This window comes from Maylandia zebra, linkage group LG3 (genome assembly GCF_041146795.1).
Source record: "Maylandia zebra isolate NMK-2024a linkage group LG3, Mzebra_GT3a, whole genome shotgun sequence".
In the NCBI taxonomy this organism is placed as follows: Eukaryota; Metazoa; Chordata; class Actinopteri; order Cichliformes; family Cichlidae; genus Maylandia; species Maylandia zebra.
In genome coordinates, this window is record NC_135169.1 from 58,827,282 (window position 1) to 58,854,943 (window position 27,662).

General features: G+C 43.4%; 1 protein-coding gene and 1 long non-coding RNA gene across 4 annotated transcripts in view; both read left to right on the forward strand.

Moving 5' to 3' along the window:
* Positions 1 to 2,260: 2,260 nt before the first annotated feature.
* Positions 2,261 to 27,662, forward strand: part of LOC143416842 (protein NLRC3-like) — a 129,664-nt gene continuing 104,262 nt past the window's right edge. Inside the window, exons 1-6 of one of the 3 annotated variants that reach the window (XM_076882488.1) lie at positions 2,261 to 3,341; positions 4,017 to 4,109; positions 4,194 to 4,286; positions 5,050 to 5,151; positions 10,320 to 10,555; positions 10,672 to 12,499. In XM_076882488.1, the coding sequence (XP_076738603.1) occupies positions 4,021 to 4,109; positions 4,194 to 4,286; positions 5,050 to 5,151; positions 10,320 to 10,555; positions 10,672 to 12,499 (2,348 nt within the window). In that variant the 5' untranslated portion in view covers positions 2,261 to 3,341; positions 4,017 to 4,020. Of the gene's footprint in view, positions 4,110 to 4,193; positions 4,287 to 5,049; positions 5,152 to 10,319; positions 10,556 to 10,671; positions 12,500 to 14,009; positions 14,191 to 27,662 lie in introns of those variants that run through there. The other 2 variants (XM_076882489.1, XM_076882487.1) reach the window with 2 other exon arrangements.
* LOC143416860 (uncharacterized) lies at positions 15,848 to 26,511 on the forward strand. The gene is made up of 3 exons (XR_013097110.1): positions 15,848 to 16,125; positions 24,355 to 24,528; positions 25,204 to 26,511. It is a non-coding gene; the product is annotated as an uncharacterized LOC143416860 (long non-coding RNA).

The window sequence follows — 27,662 nt, forward strand, 5'->3', positions numbered from 1 at the left end:
GAGTAAAGCACGAGGGAGGGGCTAATAATCGGCTCAGTCATTTTTAATGATCGTTGAAAACCCAGATCGTAATCGTGATTAAAATTCGATTAATTGAGCAGCCCTAGGTGGGCTTGCTGTTTTAGTTAACAACCGGTGGTGTAACGCTGCCAACATAACAATCAAAGAAAGGATTTGTTGCCCGGACACTGAACTGTGTGCTGTAGGACTCAGGCCGTATTATTTACCCAGGGAATTCTCTCACGTCATCTTGGTGGCTGTTTATGTTCCTCCCTCTGCTAACCCCACAGCTGCATGTGACACTATCCACTCTGCCATAGCTCGGTTACAGACTCAGCACCCGAGTGCCTTTATTGTGATCTCAGGTGGCTTCAACCATGTATCACTGGACAATACACTAACAACATTCAAACAATATGTGGACTGTCCCACCAGGGGAGAGAAAATTTTAGACTTACTGTATGCTAACGTCAAGGATGCATACAGCTCCTCCTCCCTCCCCCCACTTGGTAGGTTAGCTCATAACCTGATTCACCTCACCCCCCGCTATGTGCCAATTGTGAGGAGGGAACCTGTGACCACCAGAACTGTTAGGAGGTGGTCAGAGGAGGCAATAGCAGAACTACAGGGCTGTTTCGAGGTGACCAACTGGGAAACACTCTGTGAGCCTCACGCCGAGGACATCAATGGGCTTACTGAGTGTATCACAGGCTACATAACTTTCTGCACCGACTCCATTGTTCCAGCTCAGACTGTTCATTGTTACCCAAATAACAAGCCGTGGGTGACTAAGGACATCAAAGCCCTCCTCAACAACAAGAAGAGGGCTTTCAGAGGGGGCAACAAAGAGGAGGTGAGGAAGATCCAGGTGTTACTAAAGGACAAGATCAGAGAGGCTAAGGACAATTACAGGAGGAAGCTGGAGTGGAAACTCCAGCAGAACAGCATGAGAGAGGTGTGGAGGGGCATGAAGACCATCACTGGATTCAGGCCAACCAACAGCAGGGGAGCTGAGGGAGGTGAGAATAGAGCCAACGAGTTGAATCTGTTTTTCAATAGATTCGACACCACAGTGTCTGCTCCCACCCCCACAGCCTCACCTGTAGTCAGCCTGGAATCCAGAGCCACACCACTGTGCCAGCCTCTCTCTTCACATGGCGCTGTTGCCTCCTGTGAGATTCCTGACACCCCTCCCCCACCCATCACCTTCACTCAATACCAGGTTGAGATGCAAATGAGGAGACTTCACTCAGGCAAGTCTGCTGGACCAGACGGAGTGAGTCCCCTTGTCCTCAAGACCTGTGCCCCCAGCTGTGTGGAGTCTTTCATAAACTGTTTATGCTGAGTCTGAGTCTGCAGAGGGTCCCGGTGATGTGGAAGACATCATGCCTCGTCCCTGTACCAAAGACGCCACGTCCCAGTGGCCCCCAGGATTACAGGCCCGTGGCACTGACCTCCCACATCATGAAGACCCTGGAAAGGCTCATCCTGGACCAGCTGCGACCCATAGTAAGACCACATCTGGATCCCCTTCAGTTCGCTTATCAGCCTCGTCTCGGAACAGAGGACGCCATCATCTACCTGCTCAATCGTGTCTACACCCATCTGGACCAGCCGGCGAGCACTGTGAGGGTCATGTTTTTTGACTTTTCCAGTGCTTTCAACACCATCAGGCCGACCCTCCTGGGTGATAAGTTAGCAGCGATGCAGGTGGATGCTTCTCTGGTGTCCTGGATTGTTGATTACCTGACAGGAAGACCACAATATGTACGTCTCCCACAGTGTGTGTCTGACAAGGTGATCAGCAACACAGGGGCACCACAGGGGACTGTCCTCTCCCCCTTCCTCTTCACCCTCTACACCACAGACTTCAGCCACTGCACAGAGACCTGCCATCTTCAGAAGGTTTCTGATGACTCTGCGGTGGTTGGATGCATCAGCAGGGATGATGAGACAGAGTACCGGGCTGTGGTCGACTCCTTTGTCACGTGGTGTGAGCAGAATCATCTGCAGCTCAACGTGGCAAAGACCAAGGAACTGATCGTGGACTTCAGGAAGACCAGGAAACACTTGACCCCCGTTTCAATCCAGGGGGTCAGTGTTGACATTGTGGAGGACTATAAATACCTTGGAGTACACATTGACAATAAACTGGACTGGGCTAAAAACACCACAGCACTTTACAGGAAGGGCCAGAGTCGTCTCTATTTTTTGAGGCGACTCAGGTCCTTCAACATCTGCCAGAAAATGCTGAGGATTTTCTATGAGTCTGTTGTGGCCAGTGCGATCCTCTATGCTGTTGCATGCTGGGGGAGCAGGCTGAGGGTCGCAGATGCCAACAGACTTAATAAACTGATCCGTAAGGCCAGCAATGTTGTGGGGATGGAGCTGGACTCCCTCAAGGTGGTGTCGGAGAGGCGGATGCTGTCCAAGATAAAGACAATGTTGGATAACACCTCCCACCCACTCCATGACATGTTGGTCAGTCACAGGAGCTCGTTCAGTGAGAGACTGAGATTACCGAAAAGCACCACTGAACGACACAGGAAATCATTCCTGCCTGTGGCCATCTCCCTGTACAACGCATCCACTTAACACACTGTTTACTGCTACAACTACACATGTTTCTTTTCCAACTATTTATTTATGAGTGACTTATGTATGTATGTATGTATATATATGTATATATTGTACTATTCTTAGTTAGTGTCTTGTCTGTCTTGTCTTAATGTTGGTTTAAAATGGAGCACTGTAACAAAAAATAATTTCCCCCAGGGATCAATAAAGTATTCTGATTCTGATTCTGATTACTATTTTTCTTTATTACGCAGCGTTTTTATAACTATTTCCAGATGTTTCTAAAGATGAAAACAGAATTAAACTCCAGCCTGATGCGTTTCTGAGGTTCCTGACTCTGACCGTCCCTCAAACGCCTCTCTGGGCGTTTCCTTCCGTCGCTTTTACTTTCGCTTTCGTGAATGTTGTGGCGCAGTTGATCGTCTCGAAGTTAAGGTAACGTTAGCAGTCTGTACTGTTTTCCTGGCTGACATCAGCTGTGTGCAGCTTAGTTTCAGCATAAATCTGCTTCGTTTTATGTGAGATCAGAGTCTGGGAACGAGACAGAAACAGTTGATGATCAGCAGCTGAACTCGATGTTACTGTGGATCCACTGACTGATGACTGTAGGCAGCTTCTCCTGCCTCCATCAGTCTGTGGCTGTATGGGCTCAAATTGTGGTCATAAATATTTTGTACTTGTAAATCAGGATTTGTAGGTGGAAAAAGAATTTGTGTGTGGACTTAGCCAAGGAATACGTGTGAAACTCTGCACTCAAGTTACAAGTACGTCCCTATTTTTCTTCCTTTCATCTGATTGGCCAGTGTCATGTCAATCACAAATTTAACAATCCAATCAGAGAACAGGTGGGTTTGGCTATTGGAGGGGTGCTTTATGAAGCTTCGGGTCCTTGAAGGGAATAAATGCCCCTTTGCATGCCAGCCCAGCGTTTTCCTTCATCACTAGGAAGGAAAACAGTCTGTGGTCGTCCAAGTTTTGTGATTTTTGTGTCACAGGTTTACGTGCTTAATACAGGGAACTCCAGAGGACACATAGGACACAGTGACCCGCTGCACACACACTGCACACACACTGCACACAATGACAGCTGCAGAGTTTGTGTCTGATGTATTAAGTATGAAACACTGTTGGGATAAAATCTGGTCAGAATGAATCCAGGTGCAGGTGTGTCAGTTTAGGACCACTGGACTAACATCCAAGTGCTCACAATATAAAGTGTATTCTGTAGTAACATCCTGGTGTTGCAGCAACAGTCCCACATGGAAACGTCAACACTCAAACTCAAAATCTCTTTTTGTCAACAATAAAATGACAGCAGACCAATTTGAACAAAGTTGGTAAAAAGCTTCAGAAATTAGTAAAATATTAAAAAGTGTCTTGATGCTCAATCATCCAGTAAATCCCCAAAGAGTTGATTCTGTTCATCTGGATGTTTTCAGCAGCATGGATCAGTGTGAGGACAGAGAGGAGGGAGTCCCTCCCTCTAAAAGCACTCTGTGTGGGGAACATGAGAGCCAGACCAAAGCTCAGAGGTGAGATGACCATCTCTAACTGTCCATGACTCTTCTCCATGTCACAGCTCAGCACTCACATCACTGCTCCATCATTATTCACAGGAACCAGCCTGGACCTCCACCCAGCTCTGTGTCCTTACAGAGTGACACATCTAAAGATGACATGATTGAGTTTAAAGTCTCTGCTGCAGAGAGGTGAGCTGTTAGTAACAAGAACTCTCTGATTTAAAGGATTTTGATGTTTCCTGGTTTCTAAAATGCATCTCTGTAGCAGAGCAGTGTCTCCAAGGACACACAGGCTCAGCTGTAACTGTCAGTTTATCTGGTTTAAGACACATTTGGACACAATTGGCTGTTTTTAACTATGTATTTTAATCAGAGGTGTAAATTTAGACCTCACACATCTGGATTATAAACTATGATAGAAACAGCTGCTAGCAGTGGGTAGTTTGACTTTGATACGCTGCTCTAGAAAGCAAACAAAGGTTTGTGCAGCTCCTCTTCAGAAAAGTGTTCAGAGAGCAGCTGCTGTATTAGACAAAGGCTCGTCGTGTGAGCCCAGATGTGTGTAACAGCTGGATGAAGGAGAACCATCACAGTCGCGTCTCCATCCCGCCTTTATTAATGAACTTCCTGTTGCTTGCAGATGACAGGAACACAAAGTGTTTGTGCCACGTGATGCTGCAGGATTTGTTAACGTGTCCATGATGGTAACATCTCCTCGTCTAACTGCAAACACATGAGCGCTCCTAACGGCAGCTATCACAGCCACACAGGCAGACTGTGTCTCACTGTTGCATTCAGGGAAATTTGTTTTCCTGTAAAAAGCTGAACTCTAATCTAAGAGGACTGTTACTGACAGGAAACAGCTGCATTATCTGCAGTCTGTGTGATCACAGCTGCTTCAATCACTTTATCAGAGAATTGATCATTGAATAAAACATGTTTGTGTCTGCAGAGGTCAGAGGTCACAGTCTGCAGGATCCAGCTGTCCGTCTGTGAGGAGTGACTGGTCCAAAGGTCAACCTCCAGAGTTCAGTGGTGAACCTGGACCAACGAGGTCAGAGAACTGTGATGACTCCTTTACATGTTTGTGTTTTCCTGGATAAATATGACCAAAGATTCATTAAAAAGGTAAAAATCTTAGACTTTGTCCTGTAGCGCTGTGTGGCAGGCAGGATTGGACCCAAACACAACAGGATGAAGTCAAAGAGGCAGCTTTATTTCAGCTGTGAACATGCAAACAGCAGAAATAAGGAAACATAACTGTAGGTTTGCAGTGAATGAAGCCTCAGCTCGACGCTCCACTTTGTCCCTCTTTTCCTTCTCCAAACAGCCACATCAGGAGTCTCTGATGGAGTTTTAAAATATTTAATTACAAATGTCCAAAGATGGGTTCAGGATACCTGAATCCACAATTATTAAAGCTAAAATAGTTCACAGGGTTTGGACTTTGTTAGGTGACGAGAGAACATCAAAGTGTTTTTTATCTTTAAACAGTATTTTTATCACTTCAGTTGCTCTCACAGCCCTGTTTGTTATTTTAGTAAGTAAGTAAGTAAAGTTTATTTATTAAGCGCTTTTCATAGACAGGTAGTCACAAAGTGCTGCACACAGAGATTAAAATAAACAGTACGATAAATAGCAAAATGCACAATATACACAATATAGAGTTTAAATGTGAATTAAAAATATAACAATGTAAACAGCATTGGTCAACAGAAAGCTTGTTTAAACAGTAAAGTTTTTAACTGTTTTTTAAAGGATTCCACAGAGTCAACCAAACGTAGTTGTAGAGGTAGACTGTTCCACAGCCTTGGTGCCACAGACTGAAAGGCTCCGCCCCCTTTCGTCTTCAGACGTGTTCTGGGAGCAACCAACAAACTCTGAGTCTGTGAGCGGAGACAGCGAGCAGCAGTGTGTTTAGTGAGAAGCTTGGATAAATAATCTGGGGCCATTTAGTTCTCTGTACGTTAAAACAATCATTTAAAACGAATTCTAAAATCTATTGGGAGCCAATGTAAAGAACATAAAATAGGAGTGATGTGAGCTCGCTGGGTAGAGCGAGTTAGTAGTCTGGCTGCTGCGTTTTGTACAGCTTGGAGGCGAGAAAGAGATGATTTATCCAAGCTGGTAAACAGGGAATTACAATAATCTAAACGCAATGACACAAATCCATGGACAATTTTTTCCAGTTCAGCTAAGGAGACCATATGTCGCAGTTTAGAAATATCCCTTAAATGAAAGAAACAGGAACGAGACAGAGACTTTACATGTGAGTCAAGGCCCAAAGAAGAGTCAAATATTATTCCAAGATTTCGAATATTTGGCTCAGCAGAAGAACAGAAAGGGGCAACAACTTGACTGATTTTAGAACATAGATCAGGAGGAGCTATGATCATGGTCTCTGTCTTGTTCTAACAAGGTAATTGTTAGAAAGCCAATCAGAGATTTGAGTTAAAGCCTGGACTAGGGTGGACAGCCTATCCAGCTGATGAGGCTTAACCAGAGCTCTTATGTTTCACTCAGTGCTCCCACCAAACACCTTGGAGGACACATTAGTGTGATTTAGATTTCATTGCTGTAAACACCAGTCACACAAGCTAACCCATGGAGGCAGCAGCAGGCTTTGTGTTTGGTAAAGTCTGCTGGCTTAAACTAAGAGAGTTTAGTTTGTTAGCACAAAGAGCTGTCAGCTAAAGCCCCGAATGCACTTTGAATACAGACGAACTGAGAAAAACACTTTAAATACAGCAAACAGTCAAACTGACCACATGTTTTTCTGCTGATCATCCACAGCAGTACGTTTAGCATTCATGCTAGCAGCAGGCTATGACTGTTAGGGTTGCCAACCGTCCCTTAAAAAACGGAATCGTTTTTTTGTAGAAACAAAAGCACACGTCCCGTATTGAGCTAATAAGGGACGCACTTTGTCCCGTAATACAGTGAGAATCAAAAGTAGTCTATAAATGTTCATGGAATTAACGCTTTGTTGGAAAACTTAATTCCCAGCCCCTCTCCTGCTTTGTGACCAATGAGCTGACAGCACACTTATGACAATACCGCTCATCTCATTGGTCGAGGAAAGGTCGCTTGCGGAGAAAATACCGGAAGACAACAGATGACCACAACAAGAAGCATGGCCAACAGGGAAACAAACGCCGACACTGCGGTGCAAGTCTCGGACGACAGTACACCTAAAGCTGGGCAAACACTGTGCGATAATTTCAGTCACGTTATTCAGCTCCTGCTCAAACTGCACGATTGACTCGCAGGGGTTAGAAGTTGGTAGGTCACGATGCAGGTCTCACACTATACCGCCCGATGCTCTGATGCGACCCGAGTGCTCACACTGTGCCTCCATAACATGAAGGTTATAACAGAAAATCTGTCGCTCTCTCTGTCTTTCACTCACACAGACACACAAACCACCACCATCAACTTTGCTAAATTGCTAATGAAAAACATTGATCAGGCAGCTGTGATTGAGCAGCAATGTAAATCCAACTATTTTCACGGTTGTTGTGGTCGTGATAATTTTGTGATGCCACATCGAAAAGGCTCTGATGAGCTTTCCAAAGTTCTACAAGTTGTGCCTCCATCGCTTGTGTCCAGATGCACAGCCGTGCTGCTCTGTCTTTTTCACCGACGTTTATGTGTTTGCGCGTGAGCCGTGTGAGCGGCTCACGAGCGATTGATGATCGGGAGCTGCTCGAGGTGTTAATCGCTTCTCGTTACCCCACGTATACTACACGACGCACGATGAAGGCCAAAATCGGGCCGATCACCAAATCGGTCGCACGACTCAAAAATCGGCTCAAAATGGGCCAAAGATCGCACAGTGTGAGCCCAGCATCAGAGCAGCAATGTTTGTTCGCTCAGAGAAAGAAAAAAAGGCTGCAAAAGCACAGGGAGGAATGGGAAAAGGGAAACACCTGGCTGGAAAAGGTCACCATAACACCTATAAAGCGCACTGCACTGTGTGCCGGCGCACTTTTTCCATAGGCATGCTTCTAATGGTGGGCACAAGAAGAACATGAGGGGCGTGAAAGCTCGGGGAACCCTTAACCAATTTGTTGTCCACCAGGCCACGGCAGAAGCAGATATGCTATGTAAACACTGGTTTGTTTTTTAAACCCTCTGGTTAAGGTTAAAATGGGCATGTGCAGTGAATATCAGCGCTATGTGGCCAGAAGTGTGATAATATAATTTATTTTGTGTAATAAACAACTGCAAGGATAGATGATTACAACAAATAGATGACTAATACATAAAAGTAATACATAGATGAATAATGATGATGAGTTATGATGCGTAATCATGGGAACAAGAGGGTTTACAAACAGGAGCAGCTGATTAGCATTAGAAAAGCTGAAATAATACCTCAGCTGAAGCCAATTGTACTAAATGCACTAAATGTGCACTGTTACAAGAATATTTTTCGTTCTATTGCTTTCTATTAATTTATATAATTTTAAGTTAAGCATGACAGGCTTCTGTTTAAGAAAGAGACCTGTTTTACTGTGTTAATGTTGTCATTTTGAGCTAAAAATAAATGGCTAAATGATCATTTGTTTCCCATATGGTCATATCACAAAGAATATGCATCTGCTTAAATCAAATTCAAGTCAAATGGTTAAAAAATAATTTCACACACACAAAAAAGAGCTACCACACTGGGAAGGGTGAAGACAACTAGGTTGCCCGGCCCTGGCCACGAGGTGTCCCTTATTTATTTTTCAGGGAGTTGGCAACCCTAATGACTGTCCACTGAGCACCAACACAGGTAGGAGTGAGCAGTGATGAAGCAGGACTGTGGGCAAGTTTGAGCTACAATCCTATTGGCTTCTCAGTTTCTCCAAAGAAAAGGGGAAAAATTCTTGGTGTTGTGAAGATGTGAGTTGGTCTTGTTGTCGTGGGGCTGGAAGGATGCTGGCAGTGAGAGGCTTTTCATACAGTGTTCAGTAACAGAATGAGAAGAAAGCCACTGCACATGAAACAAGGTGCTCGTAGTGTTTGTTTACTGTGTTTGTGCCACAATGTCAGATCAGTTGTAGATTCACATGCAGACTTGCCCAGTGAAACCAGTGCAAGTACTGCAGTACAGAGCAAAGACTAAGCAAGCCAGGAGAGCTCTCCAACTTTCTGAAAGTATCAGGATATTTGAGTGATAAGAAAAAGTGGATCGTGCAACAATGTCCCTCAGCACACAAAACAATCAAAGCAGAATAAATATAATGTTTTAGATCAAACACTTACAGGGACCTGAAGAGAGAGAACCAACAAAATGTCATGGCTAACAGAGGAAGTCAAGCACAGACTGAGTTCTGACAAACAAAAAGGTGACAGTTTATTTACCAAAGGGGTGAACCACAGTGCTCTATATATGTACAGTGAGTTGGGGAGGGGGTCCAGGGCTCCAGGGAAAAGAGGGAAGGGAGTCCACTCTCACTCCTCTTCAGTCACTCTTGTCCTGCTCTCCACTCACACAGCCACACACAGGAATCACAGGTAAGCGTCTGTAACCAGGTCCGGGGAAATATTTACTCAAAGTATACACAAAGTTAACCCAACTGGTGAATTAAGAGAGAGATTTCTTAGCAAGGAGCTGAGATCATGAACACAGGAGGGTCAATGTCCCAGCGACAAACTGCTCCATGCCGCAGCGTTAAATGGTTACCGGTAAGCCCAGGTGAATCAGCAACAGGTGGTGTAATCATCATAACTGTGTGGACCAAGAGCGAGAGGCCATTACAAGCTCCACCCAGGCAGGCAAAACGCTAGCAGGAGAGAGCAAAACATAAAACCTGAAAAGCCATCATGAGCCAGAGACACAGAGTTTATACTAGAAGAGAAACCTGCTCATCTTCATCATGTTTGTTTAAATAGAGAAAATCAGAAGTCTCTGTGTGTCGGACCACGGCTCTACACGGACACTTCTAAGCTGCTTCAGAGTGAACTGACCCAGATAATCTGCACACAGCGGCTGTAAAACAGTGAAATTCATAACTGTCTCTCTGATGGAAAGCTTTTATTGTGAAGTCAGGAAGTCTGCAGGAAGTGTTGAGTTTGTATTCATCACTCAGTGTTTAATGAGACAGGCAGACAGGAAGAGCAGCTCATTAGTGTTGATGACATCAAAGGAACTGTGAGGAACTGCAGTTTGGTCACATCTGGATGTTTTTCACTGACAGTAAATGTTTTAGTGATAAAGAAATGTGTTCACAGAGAGAGGAAGAGGAGTGGTGTTTGTGAGGAGGAGCAGCTGTCCTGCTGTGCTTTGTGTCAGGACGTCCTGAAGGATCCAGTCTCTACCAGCTGTGGACACTGGTTCTGCAGACAGTGCATCTCCTCATACTGGGACCAGTCTGCTTCATCGGGAGACTCCTCCTGTCCCCAGTGTGGAGAAAGATCCAGAAGCAGAGCTGGACTGCAGACAGCCAGTCAGAGCAGCTGTGTACAAAGTAAGACTGAACATCTGTCTGCTGATGGACTCATTTCTGAAAACTGGACTTCTTGTGTTGTTCAGACATTGAAGAGTTTTCTTTCTCTTTAGTCTCATTGTTTTTCTTTCTTTCAGCAGATGTTGGTCTGCAGGAGGTTTTAGATGAACATAAGATCAGTCTGAGGAGGAGATGTGAACGTGTGACTGAAGGAAGTGATGAAACAGGAAGTAGAACCCTCCTCAACACCATCTACACTGAGCTCTACATCACAGAGGGACAGAGTGAAGAGGTTCATACCCAACATGAGGTGAGGCAGCTGGAGACAGCTTCCAAGATGGACGCCCTCCATGACGCTCCAATCAGGTGCCAGGACATCTTTAAAGCCTTACCTGACCAACAGAGACCCATCAGAGTGGTTCTGACCAACGGCGTGGCTGGTGTTGGAAAAACCTTCTCAGTGCAGAAGTTCACTCTGGACTGGGCAGAGGGCTTGGAGAACCAACATGTCAGTGTGGTGGTTCTGCTTTCATTCAGGGAGCTGAACCTGATCAGAGATGAGCAGTACAGTCTTCTGGAGCTGCTCCATGTTTTCCATCCAACATTACAGAAGGTCACAGCAGAGAAGCTGGCTGTCTCTCAGCTTTTGTTCATCTTTGACGGCCTGGATGAAAGCAGACTTTCATTGGATTTCACCAACAGGAAGCTACTGTCTGATGTCACACAGAAGTCATCAGTCAGCCAGCTGCTGACAAACCTCATCCAGGGGAAGCTGCTTCCCTCGGCTCTCATCTGGATAACTTCCCGACCTGCAGCAGCCAATCAGATCCCTCCTACATGTGTTGACAGGCTAACAGAAGTACGAGGCTTCACTGACGCCCAGAAGGAGGAGTACTTCAGGAGGAGATTCAGTGATGAAGAGCTGTCCAGCAGAATCATCTCCCACATGAAAACATCCAGGAGCCTCCACATCATGTGTAGTATCCCAGTCTTCTGCTGGATCACTGCTACAGTTCTGGAGCACATGTTGACTACAGAGCAGAGAGGAGAGCTGCCCAAGACCCTGACTGACATGTACTCACACTTCCTGCTGGTTCAGACAAAGAGGAAGAAGAACAAGTACCACGAGGGACGTGAGACGAGTCCACAGGAGCTGACGGAGGCTGACAGGGAAGTTCTTCTGAAGCTGGGGAGGCTGGCGTTTGAACATCTGGAGAAAGGAAACATCATGTTCTACCAAGAAGACCTGGAGCAGTGTGGTCTGGATGTGACAGAGGCCTCGGTGTACTCAGGAGTTTGTACAGAGATCTTCAAAAGAGAGTGTGTGATCTTCCAGAAACCAGTCTACTGCTTTGTTCATCTGAGCATTCAGGAGTTTCTGGCTGCTGTCTACATGTTCCACTGTCACACCAACAGGAAGACAGAGGTGCTGAAGATGTTTCTAAAATCAGAATCTTTCACCAAGATGATTTTCCGTGTTTTTGATGACAAAGATCTCCAAACACTTGATGTATTTCTGAACAGAGCCATGGAAAAATCCCTCCAGAGTAAAAATGGCCACCTGGACCTGTTTGTTCGCTTCCTCCATGGCCTCTGTCTGGAGTCCAACCAGAGACTCTTAGTAGGTCTGCTGGGTCAGACAGAGATCAGTCCAGGAACCATCCAGAGAGTCATCAACAACCTGAAGTGGAAGAACAGTGATGAAATCTCTCCTGACAGAAGCATCAACATCTTCCACTGTCTGATGGAGATGAACCACCTCTCATTATTTCAGGAGATCCAAGAGTTCCTGAAGTCAAAGAACAGATCAGTGAAGAAACTCTCTGAGATCCAGTGCTCAGCTCTGGCCTTCATGCTGCAGATGTCAGAGGAGGTTCTGGATGAGTTTGACCTGCTGAAGTACAACACATCAGAGCAGGGACGACAGAGACTGATTCCAGCTGTGAGGACCTGCAGAAAGGCTCGGTGAGTCCAGATGTGATCATTAACATCATTGATCAGTGTAGGTTAGTAGTTTAATGTTGAAAATAAAATCAGATTGTAAGCACAAAGTGTTTGTGTCCGTACGCTGCAACCTTCCACACCATTCCTTTATTGTACAGACTCAGCAGCAGCTCCATGGATCCCAAATCCAAGAGTGGAGAACAGATTTGAAGTGTGTCACATCCATGCAGTCACAGCTGTTTCCACCATGTTTCCACTGATATTAATCCTGTTCAATGACACGTTTCATATCAGTGAATATGTTCTTTAGGACGTCCACTGACATGTTTAAGTGTCCTGCTGGAAATCACTCAAATCATCCATGAAATCCATGAAAAATCCTTTTAGTGTTTCTAACTTCACCCTCTGTCCTCTCTCTCTCTCCATCCTCCTCACTGCTTCTTTCACTGATAATCACACAAACATCGTATTCAGCTACAAAATAACACAATAATATCATCTGATGATCATTATTATAAGAGCAGGATCCATATTTGATATCAGAGTAACACACTGCTTGGTTATGTGCAGTCATCATCAGTGACTGTGGGTCAAACAGAAGCTCTCTGATTGGTTGCTGACCATGGTCACCTGTCCACTCTCACCTGTTTGTGTTTGCTCTCTCTTTGCTGTCTCCATCCTCTCTCTCCTTTCTCTCCCTCTCTGTCTTTGTACGTCACTCAGGTCCAATGGAAACAGTGACATTTACAAACCAATCAAAGACAAACTGATCCATGTCAGGTTATAACAATATTCAAAGTGAATACAGGCTGCTGCTGGACACAGACAGGTAACATCATTTTGACTTGCTGCCACCTGGATCTGGACTCATAAACACTGAAGCCCTGAACAGGAATACAAATCATTTTCTGCCAACTAGCGACACACCAGCAGATAATGGCTCAGAAAGCTAAAATGAGCCAATCATTTCTGTGTTTAGTTCCCCTGAAATCAGATCTGATATCAGCAGCTCTGAGTTCATTCATCATTATTGTCCAGTGATGAGATTTCTGCTCCGTTTGGTAACAGTCAGCAGGTTTTTCCTGCGTGTGGACGTGAACAGTCGTACCTGACAGCAGGTAGCAAACAGAGATCATCTTTCCAGCTGGAACTCTTCACTGAGCTGAACTCATTCAAAATGTTCTGGAGTCAAAACAGGAAACAGTCCAAATGTGTGTCTTCACTCTGACTCTGGATCAGATCTCAGTGACAGACTGTGGACATTATGGAAGCCTAAATGTGACACCATCTTCCTCCTTCATCTGCAGATTAAAGCCAAACAAAGATTCTCATTAAAAGTCTGCAGGTCTGAGAGAGACTCAATCGTTGTGTCATGTCAAACACAGTAAGAGGAGCTGAAGCACAGATGTGAAGAGCAGATTCATCAGATTATGACCTCACTCTGTTTTGTCTTCATATACATTCAGTCTGTGTTTATATTGCAGATTTTCTGCTTTTATAATAACACATTTTATATTTTCTATCATCACAGACTGACTCGGTGTGGACTCTCAGAGTCTCACTGTGAAGTTGTGGCCTCAGCTCTGAAGTCCAACCCCTCCCATCTGACAGAGCTGGACATGAGTAACAACTACAAGCTGCAGGATTCAGGTGTGAAGCTTCTGTGTGCTGGACTGGAGAGTCCAAACTGTCGACTGGAGACTCTGAGGTGAGTTCACTGACTGCGACTGTTGTTGTTTTTCTATATTTCAGGTCTTTGATTGATGTTTGAAACTTTCTTTAGTTCCTAAATGTTCAGGATGTGTCTGAAGACAAATGTGAAGAAGTTTGAGTCCTTTCAGAAATGTTGTCTTTCCAAACGACTGAACAACAGTTTTTCCTTTTGGCTCCAAACAGAAGTGACAGACTTGAGCAGGGTTCATTTAAAGGCTGACAGAAGTGGAGTGGTGACGGGGAGATGTTTGACAGGACAGTGTTTCAGCCTCCACAGGTTCATGTTGTGCTCCATCAGTCAGTGAAGATGAAGTCAGTGCTGATGAGGCTGTAGAGTGTGTGAGGGATGTGAATGAGGATGATGAAGATCTGATGATAGCAGATAAAAACAGGCTGCAGAGACTTTGAGCCATACAGGGCACACAGTGTGTGTACAGAACAGCTGAAATCATTATGGAGGCCTCACTGGAATATGGAAGCATCACAGTACAGCTTCAGTGAAGCTTTAAAGTCTCTGATATGAGATGAGAAATGAAGCAGCCAGAGCTTTTTCATGAGTGGAAACCCACTGTGACTGTGAGCTGCTGCTACAGCCTCCAGATTAGCCAGCAGCTCATCCTGCTCAACATTTTCTCACCAACTTTAATGGAAGTGTGATGTTTTCAGCTGGAGTGATGGTCAGGGTGGCCTCCCTCTCCTCTTCTTCTCCTCTTCCTCTTTCATTTGTAAAGCCACTTCTGCTGCTTTCATTCATTTGGAAGTCCTGTAGCTGAGTTTGGGAGAGACTAACAGCCTCGGCAGCAGAGGGGAGAAAGGCTGTAACACCACCACTTTACTCTGTTCTACCTGTCACATCATTTTATCAGGAAACAAATATGCTCATGTTTTTACTATGTTTGTCTTGAAGATGTAAGAAGATCACATGGTGCTTTTTATTATTGTGTTGGTTTGTTTGCTGTCTCTTGGATGGAGCCCAGCTGTGCGTGGCCCCTGGGCCTGTGGTCAGAGTGTGTGCTGGATAATCCGGCCCAGGATGAGGCCAAACTGACATGGGATGAAATGTCTGTCACATAATTGAGCTTAGTGTAGTTTCATTTCTGCACAGTTTAAAAACAACCAAAACTTTGTTCTGTCTTTTCTACGTTATACTGTAGACTTTCTTTGATACTGTGTCCAAAAGGAGCAGCTTTTACTTTGAAGGGGAGGCGTCTCTGTTTCCTCTTCAGGTTGGATGATGGAAGCAAATGAGTGTGTGATGTTCTTTCAGTGTTGCACTTTGTAGACGCTCCCTGAGCACTGGTCTCACAGCCAGCTGCACATAGAGACCAGTGTTGTTAGTCCAGGTCAGAAGATGACTTGTTGGAATGAAAATGAGCTTGTAGTTTGTCTGCTTTAATAATGTGACTGGAAAAAGGTGTTGGACTTCAAATATGTCCATTTCTTTCACACTTCACCTTTAAAAGTGAAGCCTTGTGGTTCCTGGAAGGAAAAACACGACTTTTTCAAGTCTTTGTCCTGTTTTTATGAGAAATGTACGACTTTAATGTGAAACATTCAGAGTTTTTTCTCTTGTTGTGTTTGTTTGAAGCTGCTTCCTGTTGGCTTCAGCTGTTTGGAGTTTCCATTTTCTAAACTTCTACATTCTGAACCTTCTTCAGCTCTGAACAGATGATGAAACACTGAATGATTTCAAGCTCACACTTTGTCTAATAAACTTACATCTTTCATTCTTTATACAGATTGTGGGGCTGTGGTTTGTCAGAGATCAGCTGTGATTATCTGGCAGCAGCACTGAAGTCCAACCCCTCCCATCTGAGAGAGCTGGACCTGAGTAATGACTCCTGGTCTTCGACCAACAACAAGCTGCAGGATTCAGGAGTGAAGCATCTGTGTGGTTTCCTGGAGAGTCCAGGATGTGGACTTGAAACTCTGAGGTCAGTCAGCATGTTTTAGTTGTGCTGAGATGAATATGATGTGAAAGTTGTGCTGACACTAAACTGCAGACATCAGGCTGATATTATACTGATCCACACTGAGGATCTTCATGGTAAAGTCTGTTTTCTTCTTCTCTGGTTTAGTCCATTGACTGCAGCAGAACAATGTTCACATTTCAAACAGTGAGACTCAACGTATGGCCCGCGGCCCACACGCGGCCTGCCCACCTTTCCTGATTCAGAGAGAGGGGACCCTGATTAACTGTGTAGTGTTCTTCCTCACAGTCCTAAGTATCAGACACAACAATGAATAATCCACAGCTGACTGTCTTTAGCAGGTCAAAGGTCACGGCACACAGCAGACAGTGGGAAATATTATAATTCTGATCATTTATCAGCACATATCCATATGTATAAAAACAAAGCTGACACTGTGAGACTTGATCAGAGGTGTGATCATCACAGCAGAGGCCTTTGTGTCAAAGTCACTGAGGATCAAACAGAAACACATGAAGCAGATTTTCCTGTTCTGGCTTTTTATAGCAGATAACCTTCAAAATATTCTGCAGTCCATCAAAAACTGAAGCAAACCATGAATCAACATGTGAACATGAGCTGATGCTGCTGAAGTGAAGCAAAGTTACAGAGGTTTGATTACAGACACAGCTGAGAGTTTGTAATCTGTCATCATTTTAAAAGGTTTACATTTCTTCAGTATTGAACAGCAGAAATGAGGCTTTGTTTTGGGAGGCCGACAGCAGTGAACACAACAGCAGACTGGTGCGTAATAAGCAGTGAATAATGCAGGAAACAGATTTTTGAAGGTAAACTGTTCTTGAAGTACACTGAGAGAGAGAGAGCTGTGCAGGAAGTAAACGTCAAAGTCAGAGAGAATTCATGACGATGTTCATCAAACGTAAAGCGTAGTTTGGATCTTCTTCTGCTTCTGGTTCACTCAGTTTTGGTTGGAGACAGATGAAACCTGCAGCTTCAGGACCTGTGAGCTGTCCACTTTCAGCCCCGACGGCGTGTCCGTGTACGTGCCGTCGAGTGAACGATCCACGCTCTGTGTTTCCATCTTTGTGTGTTTAGCTGCTCTCATTTACTGTTTTATCTGTTTGCTTGTTGTTGAAATACTTTTGGGAGCTTTAACCTGAGATTCTGGCAAAATACATTTATATTAAAAATCGATTCAGGATTGAATGAATCAACATCGCTTTATTCAAATTAAAACCATTTAAATAGGAAAATCCATTTTTTTACACCCGCCTCTAATGCTGGGTAATGTCAGCTGGTCCATGTGCAGCTGGCTGTGAGGCTCAGGGAGCGTCTACAAAGTGCAACACTGGAAGAACATCATCCATAAATATTGAGTAATAACTGGACTCTCATACAGCGAGACTCAAATGCCTTTAAACATCAGCTTATCCTGCTGATCCAAGTCCAACACTGAGTTTGTAAAAACATGTTTGTCAATCATTTTGTTTGGTTTCTGAGGAAAATGATTCAATAACTTGCTGCTAATACACAACATTTCATCATATTTCCTCATAAGCCTCTTTTGTCTGACCATTTGATCCCATTTGAATTTGCAATAAAGGATCCACAGAGTTTGGTGACAATAATGACAGTAGATGTTTGTGTGAAAGTGCTGGAAGCAAATGAGTGTGTGATGTTCTTTCAGTGTTGCACTTTGTAGACGCTCCCTGAGCACTGGTCTCACAGCCAGCTGCACATAGAAACCAGTGTTGTTAGTCCAGGTCAGAAGATGACTTGTTGGAATGAAAATGAGCTTGTAGTTTGTCTGCTTTAATAATGTGACTGGAAAAAGGTGTTGGACTTCAAATATGTCCATTTCTTTCACACTTCACCTTTAAAAGTGAAGCCTTGTGGTTCCTGGAAGGAGAAACACGACTTTTTCAAGTCTTTGTCCTGTTTTTATGAGAAATGTACGACTTTAATGTGAAACATTCAGAGTTTTTTCTCTTGTTGTGTTTGTTTGAAGCTGCTTCCTGTTGGCTTCAGCTGTTTGGAGTTTCCATTTTCTAAACTTCTACATTCTGAACCTTCTTCAGCTCTGAACAGATGATGAAACACTGAATGATTTCAAGCTCACACTTTGTCTAATAAACTTACATCTTTCATTCTTTATACAGATTGAGGACCTGTGGTTTGTCAGAGATCAGCTGTGATTATCTGGCAGCAGCACTGAAGTCCAACCCCTCCCATCTGAGACAGCTGGACCTGAGCCTGAACAACAACCTGAAGGATTCAGGAGTGAAGCATCTGTATGGTTTCCTGGAGAGTCCAGGATGTGGACTTGAAACTCTGAGGTCAGTCAGCATGTTTTAGTTGTGCTGAGATGAATATGATGTGAAAGTTGTGCTGACACTAAACTGCAGACATCAGGCTGATATTATACTGATCCACACTGAGGATCTTCATGGTAAAGTCTGTTTTCTTCTTCTCTGGTTTAGTCCATTGACTGCAGCAGAACAATGTTCACATTTCAAACAGTGATACTCAACGTATGGCCCGCGGCCCACACGCGGCCTGCCCACCTTTCCTGATTCAGAGAGAGGGGACCCTGATTAACTGTGTAGTGTTCTTCCTCACAGTTCTAAGTATCAGACACAACAATGAATAATCCACAGCTGACTGTCTTTAGCAGGTCAAAGGTCACGGCACACAGCAGACAGTGGGAAATATTATAATTCTGATCATTTATCAGCACATATCCATATGTATAAAAACAAAGCTGACACTGTGAGACTTGATCAGAGGTGTGATCATCACAGCAGAGGCCTTTGTGTCAAAGTCACTGAGGATCAAACAGAAACACATGAAGCAGATTTTCCTGTTCTGGCTTTTTATAGCAGATAACCTTCAAAATATTCTGCAGTCCATCAAAAACTGAAGCAAACCATGAATCAACATGTGAACATGAGCTGATGCTGCTGAAGTGAAGCAAAGTTACAGAGGTTTGATTACAGACACAGCTGAGAGTTTGTAATCTGTCATCATTTTAAAAGGTTTACATTTCTTCAGTATTGAACAGCAGAAATGAGGCTTTGTTTTCGGAGGCCGACAGCAGTGAACACAACAGCAGACTGGTGCGTAATAAGCAGTGAATAATGCAGGAAACAGATTTTTGAAGGTAAACTGTTCTTGAAGTACTTGAAGTACTTGAAGTACAAAGCTCTAATTTCTCGCAGTCGAACTCGTCTGGGCTTCACCTCTCACTGGTCCCTGTCACTCTCTTCACAGTGTCCTGTGTGGCCTTCAAATCTCCATCAACACAGTCTGTTCCTTTTCTGTTTCTTTTCAGTATTTGCCTTTTAGATTAAGTCCCAGCCTGGCCAAACATCACATTCAGTGTCTTTAAACAGTCATGTCACACTGTTCTTACCAGCCTGCAGTTCACCGTGCATTTTCCATCACGTGCTTTTCTTCCATGCTGCTGCTGGTATCGTCAGTGTAGTTTCAGTTGCACTGTCTTTTTGCCTGCTGTTAATTCTTGAAGTCCACGATGTTCTGTTGGTCTTCATCAGGAGATTAACTGTCCTATGAGCTTCTTCTCAGGATCGGGACAAGAGGGAGGTCAAGCTGTAAAATTTTAAGCCAAAATCTGGCCTATTTTTCTCCCAATTATGTTCATCTATGGTTTTGCCGCTGTACTCAAAATCCAGGTTGAGGAAAGTCCACCTTTATTTATCTGTAACCTGTATTGACACACTAAAGCATACAATTAATATCCTTTTCATTTCTTTTCTTAAAACCTCCATTCGCTTTATCTGCCTAGAGTTTAACTCATCTCTCTCTCTGGGTGCTCACTTGTCACAGTCAGTTCCTTTTATGGGCATGCAAAGTTCCTGTCACACACACCATTTCCTGTCACACACACACAGCACTCAGAGCCATATTTCCTGTTTCTCTCTTTCGTGTTTCTACAGGCTAATCAAACTCTTATATCATCACTCATGCATTTCTTAACTTAGAAGCACTTTCAAACTTTAAAACATCCTACTTTGCATCACCAAAGAAATACCTCTCACCCCTTTATTTATCATTCAAAACCTTCTACTCACAGCATTCACACACTTACACTGTTACAGGAGTTAGAAATATACCTCAAAATACGCTTTCCTAAGAGTATTTTAGACGTGCCTTTCATAATCAGAACGAGCAAGTCAAAGAAAAACAATTGAAACCTCTATTAATTCTCACAGCACACACATTCAACAATGTTTGCAGTAATATTTATAAAACCAACTGTGGTTTAAGCAGTTCACCACTTACTAATTTGCATTTTCTGAGTCTCTGTTTTATGGTGCCGTTAGTTCTCACAAATTCTTTTGCTGAAGTTTCAAAGTTTAGAGTGTAAAAGTGTGTATTAATCTATATTATCCCTGCTGATGACACAGGACTAATCCCAGGTGTCACTAATGCTGTTGTTCTGTTTAGGGATTTGGGAAGTACTATTCAATAGTTAGGATCATCTTACTCAGCAAACAGATAATTTAGAATTCATCCAATCGGCACAGATTTGCTTTTTCTCTGAACAGGTTTGTGCCTACCTTTTTAGACCGGTCTTCTGTTTGCCTCATATCAGATCCAACCTTCGGTCACATTCGTTCTCTGTTGCATGGCGAACCAGGCAGTTTATTATAATATTTTATTTCTATTTTATTTTGTGTTCATCAAGGGCTTCGGCTGATCTGCAGCTTCACCCTTTCCCAAGCTGGAGACATTTACCTTTTCACACACTTTCCTTGGCTGAACAATGACACAGCCTTAATGTACCTGATGCATCTCTCTGTTTTATTTAAAAGGTTTTCGTGTGAATTATTTTCTTTCATTCATTCCATACATTCTGTACATGGTCGTCATGCCAACTATGTTTCATTGTTAATATCAGTTTACAGGTTGTTATCCTTGCTATTATTATTTTGAATATGTTAAAAATAAACTAATGTAATTTAGCCTTTGTTTATTTTATTGTTGTACTTCTTGTATTTATATCTATTCGGTGGCGTCTGTTTCCAACCTTTTTAAACTACTTTAAACTACTTTAAGGAACGGGTGGTGGATTAATAAAAGGATGGCGAGGACTGCACAGTGTCTCGTCTTCTGGTTTTACTAAACTAGCAGTTAAGTACTGTTTTTCTGACTGTTTATCTTTTTTCTCTTGTTTTTTCTCGCCTAACTGCTTCTTCTTTCCAGGCCTGGAAATATTCTAATTCTTGCGTACGTTTTCCTTTCTTTTGTAAGTTTTTTGTTGATCCTATTTCTTTCGAAAGAGCTTCTTTCAGTTGTGTTAACGCTGAGGGGCTGCATTTTCCTTCCCAAGTGGGACATTTTGTTTTCTTAGGATTTCTCCATCTACAAGCACTGATTTGTCCGGTGCCTGGACATGTCTTTTCTAGCCACTGCTCGTCAGCATTGAGTTTTGTGGGCTGGTCTCACAGCCAGCTGCACATAGAGACCAGTGTTGTTAGTCCAGGTCAGAAGATGACTTGTTGGAATGAAAATGAGCTTGTAGTTTGTCTGCTTTAATAATGTGACTGGAAAAAGGTGTTGGACTTCAAATATGTCCATTTCTTTCACACTTCACCTTTAAAAGTGAAGCCTTGTGGTTCCTGGAAGGAAAAACACGACTTTTTCAAGTCTTTGTCCTGTTTTTATGATAAATGTACGACTTTAATGTGAAACATTCAGAGTTTTTTCTCTTGTTGTGTTTGTTTGAAGCTGCTTCCTGTTGGCTTCAGCTGTTTGGAGTTTCCATTTTCTAAACTTCTACATTCTGAACCTTCTTCAGCTCTGAACAGATGATGAAACACTGAATGATTTCAAGCTCACACTTTGTCTAATAAACTTACATCTTTCATTCTTTATACAGATTGTGGGGCTGTGGTTTGTCAGAGATCAGCTGTGATTATCTGGCAGCAGCACTGATGTCCAACCCCTCCCATCTGAGAGAGCTGGACCTGTGGGGAAACAACCTGAAGGATTCAGGAGTGAAGCATCTGTGTGGTTTCCTGCAGAGTCAAGGATGTGGACTTGAAACTCTGAGGTCAGTCAGCATGTTTTAGTTGTGCTGAGATGAATATGATGTGAAAGTTGTGCTGACACTAAACTGCAGACATCAGGCTGATATTATACTGATCCACACTGAGGATCTTCATGGTAAAGTCTGTTTTCTTCTTCTCTGGTTTAGTCCATTGACTGCAGCAGAACAATGTTCACATTTCAAACAGTGAGACTCAACGTATGGCCCGCGGCCCACACGCGGCCTGCCCACCTTTCCTGATTCAGAGAGAGGGGACCCTGATTAACTGTGTAGTGTTCTTCCTCACAGTTCTAAGTATCAGACACAACAATGAATAATCCACAGCTGACTGTCTTTAGCAGGTCAAAGGTCACGGCACACAGCAGACAGTGGGAAATATTATAATTCTGATCGTTTATCAGCACATATCCATATGTATAAAAACAAAGCTGACACTGTGAGACTTGATCAGAGGTGTGATCATCACAGCAGAGGCCTTTGTGTCAAAGTCACTGAGGATCAAACAGAAACACATGAAGCAGATTTTCCTGTTCTGGCTTTTTATAGCAGATAACCTTCAAAATATTCTGCAGTCCATCAAAAACTGAAGCAAACCATGAATCAACATGTGAACATGAGCTGATGCTGCTGAAGGGAAGCAAAGTTACAGAGGTTTGATTACAGACACAGCTGAGAGTTTGTAATCTGTCATCATTTTAAAAGGTTTACATTTCTTCAGTATTGAACAGCAGAAATGAGGCTTTGTTTTGGGAGGCCGACAGCAGTGAACACAACAGCAGACTGGTGCGTAATAAGCAGTGAATAATGCAGGAAACAGATTTTTGAAGGTAAACTGTTCTTGAAGTACACTGAGAGAGAGAGAGCTGTGCAGGAAGTAAACATCAAAGTCAGAGAGAATTCATGACGATGTTCATCAAACGTAAAGCGTAGTTTGGATCTTCTTCTGCTGCTGGTTCAGTCAGTTTTGGTTGGAGACAGATGAAACCTGCAGCTTCAGGATCTGTGAGCTGTCCACTTTCAGCCCCGACGGCGTGTCCGTGTACGTGCCGTCGAGTGAACGATCCACGCTCTGTGTTTCCATCTTTGTGTGTTTAGCTGCTCTCATTTACTGTTTTATCTGTTTGCTTGTTGTTGAAATACTTTTGGGAGCTTTAACCTGAGATTCTGGCAAAATACATTTATATTAAAAATCGATTCAGGATTGAATGAATCAACATCGCTTTATTCAAATTAAAACCATTTAAATAGGAAAATCCATTTTTTTACACCCGCCTCTAATGCTGGGTAATGTCAGCTGGTCCATGTGCAGCTGGCTGTGAGGCTCAGGGAGCGTCTACAAAGTGCAACACTGAAAGAACATCATCCATAAATATTGAGTAATAACTGGACTCTCATACAGCGAGACTCGAATGCCTTTAAACATCAGCTTATCCTGCTGATCCAAGTCCAACACTGAGTTTGTAAAAACATGTTTGTCAATCATTTTGTTTGGTTTCTGAGGAAAATGATTCAATAACTTGCTGCTAATACACAACATTTCATCATATTTCCTCATAGCCCTCTTTTGTCTGAGCATTTGATCCCATTTGAATTTGCAATAAAGGATCCACAGAGTTTGGTGACAATAATGACAGTAGATGTTTGTGTGAAAGTGCTGGAAGCAAATGAGTGTGTGATGTTCTTTCAGTGTTGCACTTTGTAGACGCTCCCTGAGCACTGGTCTCACAGCCAGCTGCACATAGAGACCAGTGTTGTTAGTCCAGGTCAGAAGATGACTTGTTGGAATGAAAATGAGCTTGTAGTTTGTCTGCTTTAATAATGTGACTGGAAAAAGGTGTTGGACTTCAAATATGTCCATTTCTTTCACACTTCACCTTTAAAAGTGAAGCCTTGTGGTTCCTGGAAGGAAAAACACGACTTTTTCAAGTCTTTGTCCTGTTTTTATGAGAAATGTACGACTTTAATGTGAAATATTCAGAGTTTTTTCTCTTGTTGTGTTTGTTTGAAGCTGCTTCCTGTTGGCTTCAGCTGTTTGGAGTTTCCATTTTCTAAACTTCTACATTCTGAACCTTCTTCAGCTCTGAACAGATGATGAAACACTGAATGATTTCAAGCTCACACTTTGTCTAATAAACTTACATCTTTCATTCTTTATACAGATTGGTCGACTGTGGTTTGTCAGAGATGAGCTGTGATTATCTGGCAGCAGCACTGATGTCCAACCCTTCCCATCTGAGAGAGCTGAACCTGTGGGGAAACAACCTGAAGTATCCAGATGTGAAGCAGCTGTCTGATCTTCAGCAGAGTCCAGACTACAGACTGGAGACTCTGGTGTAAGTAGAGTGATGGAGTGAGTGGGTGGTGCTGTCACCAGTATTGTACTAAACACAGTCAGTATGAAACAAAGATCCAGTGTTTCCTGTAAAGCTGCAGCTTCTCAGTGAAGCTGTGAGAGGAGAATGGTGACAGGCTTCAGGATTGGACACAAACACTTCCTGTTTCTGACCTTTATGGTCACCATAGTAACAGCTGACACGCTCTGATCAAACACTGTCAACAGCCAATCAGCTCTCTGAACAAAGCAGCACGCAGACCAATGACTGCATTCATTTCCAAGTTTAAAGCAGTGAAGAACACAGTCTGTAGGTGAGGAAGAATTTAGTGAGAGCAGATGTTTGGATGGAATTCCTCCAGTTAACAGCTGGAACCGTCCATCTGGATTGTTGGGCTTGTTGTTGGGGTTCCTACAGAGCTCAGAGTGGACACACCAAGGTTCTTCTAATGAATGAAAGTCCAAACTCAAACTAGGAGGGAAAAACATTTTCATCAACTTCAATAAAAATCCAAAGATTAGAAAAAGTGAAGCAACAATGAGTCCTAGTACAGTCCCAGCACTGAAGTCCCTGCTGCTCTTTATACTGGATGTGCTGCATCACTGACTGACAGCTGATGAAGAGTCTCTGGAAACACTCGTTTATCTCCTCTGCTCTTCCTTCTTCTCTCTGCAGGTGGAGGCTATGATGGTAAACAGGACGGTGTGTGTGCTGAGAGAGGAGGAGCTGTGTCCTGATGATCCAGAGAGGTTGAAGCAGCAGCAGCTTGTGTGTAGAGACGCTCTGACTGGGCCATGTTACTGGGAGGTGGAGAGGAGAGCTTCATCCAGCAGTGACTGACAGAGGAATGAGAAGAAGTGCAGATGACTGTCAGTGCTGCAGAGTGAACTGCTCTGAGAACAGCTCCACTGTCAGACACAATGTAGAGTCCAGCATCATCCCTGTGTGTCCCTCTGGATCTGACAGAGGATCATCAGTGTATCTGGACTGCTCTGCTGCTGCTCTGTCCTTCTACAGTCTCTGCACAGTCTCTGTCTGACTCTGGCTTCAGACCCTCCTGGATCAAACTCACCTGGAAAGACTTTCAAACATCACTCAATAGATTTGAATACAGAATATATTTGATATATACTGTAGATGTACTGTAGAGTTGCAGTTTGTCACTTGTAAATACAGTCTGTGAGCAGCTATGAGCTGAAAGATCTTTCTAGAAACACGAAATGTTTTCACTCTTCTGTTGCTTTTTCATATATTTCCACAACATTAATATTGATCCCACCTGTCTCACCTGTTTCATGCTTTTATACATAATAACAGGACACGTGTGATCTGAGCGCTGCTGTGGTTGCTGTGCTGCACGTCTTCATTTAGATAACAGAGACATCTAGTGGTTCAGAGGGAGAACTGCAGGAGGTGGAGCTGTGTTTTAGCGTGGAAAACTTTTTATCTTTTAGGCGCAGATACAAATATGACAAGTATCAGTGTGAGATACAAAAGGTCACATCAGTCAGCAGAGGGAACAGTGATCACACAGCAATGTAAGAATAGAAACATAACAGTGAATCTGGACATGTATACAGAGGGAAGCAAACAAACAGGATGTAACACTACATTAAAGCCACAAATGGGAAGAAAACAAACACAAAGGAAAATATATTTGATCTCAGGAATCCAAATCAGATGCTTTAGAGCAGGGGTCGGCAACCCTGGGCACGCGTGTCACAGCTGGCACGTGAAGGGTTAACTGATGGCACGACCATAGCTGGACTGGCCATCGGGCATACTGATGGTGATTTTTCATTTTTATGGGCTGATGATGTTTTTTTTATTTTTTTGTAACGGTATAAACGATGGAAGGTGGCGGATTGGCCGGATGCTGGTCGATGTGTAAAAATAACTCAGTTGTTTGGTGGTGGCTATGGCGGAGCTTCCACAGAGGCAGCAGGTGGATGAGGGAAAGGGGAGGCAGGAGGAGCAGAGACCCGAGGCGGCCGCCGGTGTTCCAGATCTACTGGCGTTTAGATCAACTGGCGTTGGTCGAACAGATGTGTGGCAGTCTTGCGTTTCAGTAGCTCCTACCGACAAACCAGCAAAAAAACGCCAAATGTGTCATCTGTGACACTTGTGAGGTTATCTCAAACACACTCCGTCAGTCTTGATGCTGTTGAACAACAAAATGTTTAAAAATGTGGCGAGTTTACCTGGTGATATCCTCATGCGCGACGCGATCGCGAAAACAGCAAACAAGTAACACCACGCCGATGTTGTTCACAGGACAGCAAGAGTAAACGATCGGGAGACCCTTGTCGTCGTTATCGTTCCACTCGCACGGTTTATTTCTCCGAATTCAGCGTTTTTGCTTCACAACTAAAGCGAGCAGTTTACTTTGTGCACTAACATGGACTCGAGTCAACCAGCGCCACCTCTGGCCAAGTGCCACAGCCTACAGCCAGATCAACCTGTGACACACATCTGCAGCACGTTTGATTTCGTTTCTTGCACAACACATTTGTACCTTTCAATTGTGTCTGTCTGTGAATCATGCAAATAAACCTTTGAAATGAATGAAATGATATCATATATTCCTTATTGGCCTACATTTGTACAAAATTCCAAATTATATACACAAAGTCATAGAAATCACCACTCCAATTGGTCATCATGATTTTGATATTCTCTTTTCCCATAACAATGAAATATACCTTGGACAAATATGACACATCGATATTTCATTAGTGTCGTCACATCACATCCTGTAAGCATCATCTGCCTGTGTCCTTTCCCTGGAAATTAATATTTCCAGCCAATATAGGCAATCCATCAACATGGCTGGAGAGTTGGTAGTTATATATAAAGTCAGTGACTCAGGTGTGTCGCTTGGTTTGTCATCTGTTTGTGAGACTGGAGGAGACGCAATCTTTTGTTTTAAATCTTAGTTAGGAAGATTCCTGTTTTAAAACAAGCACGTATTGTGAGAAATGCAAGAAGTACATCTGCAGAAAGTACACAGTTACATTCTGTCCATCATGTGGACAAAATTGAAAATGTTGAGCATTGAAAAACTGAGAACGTTGGGCAAGTTCAAAAGAAATGTGTTTGTAAGAACGAAAAACCAAATTGTTCCTAAAATAGTT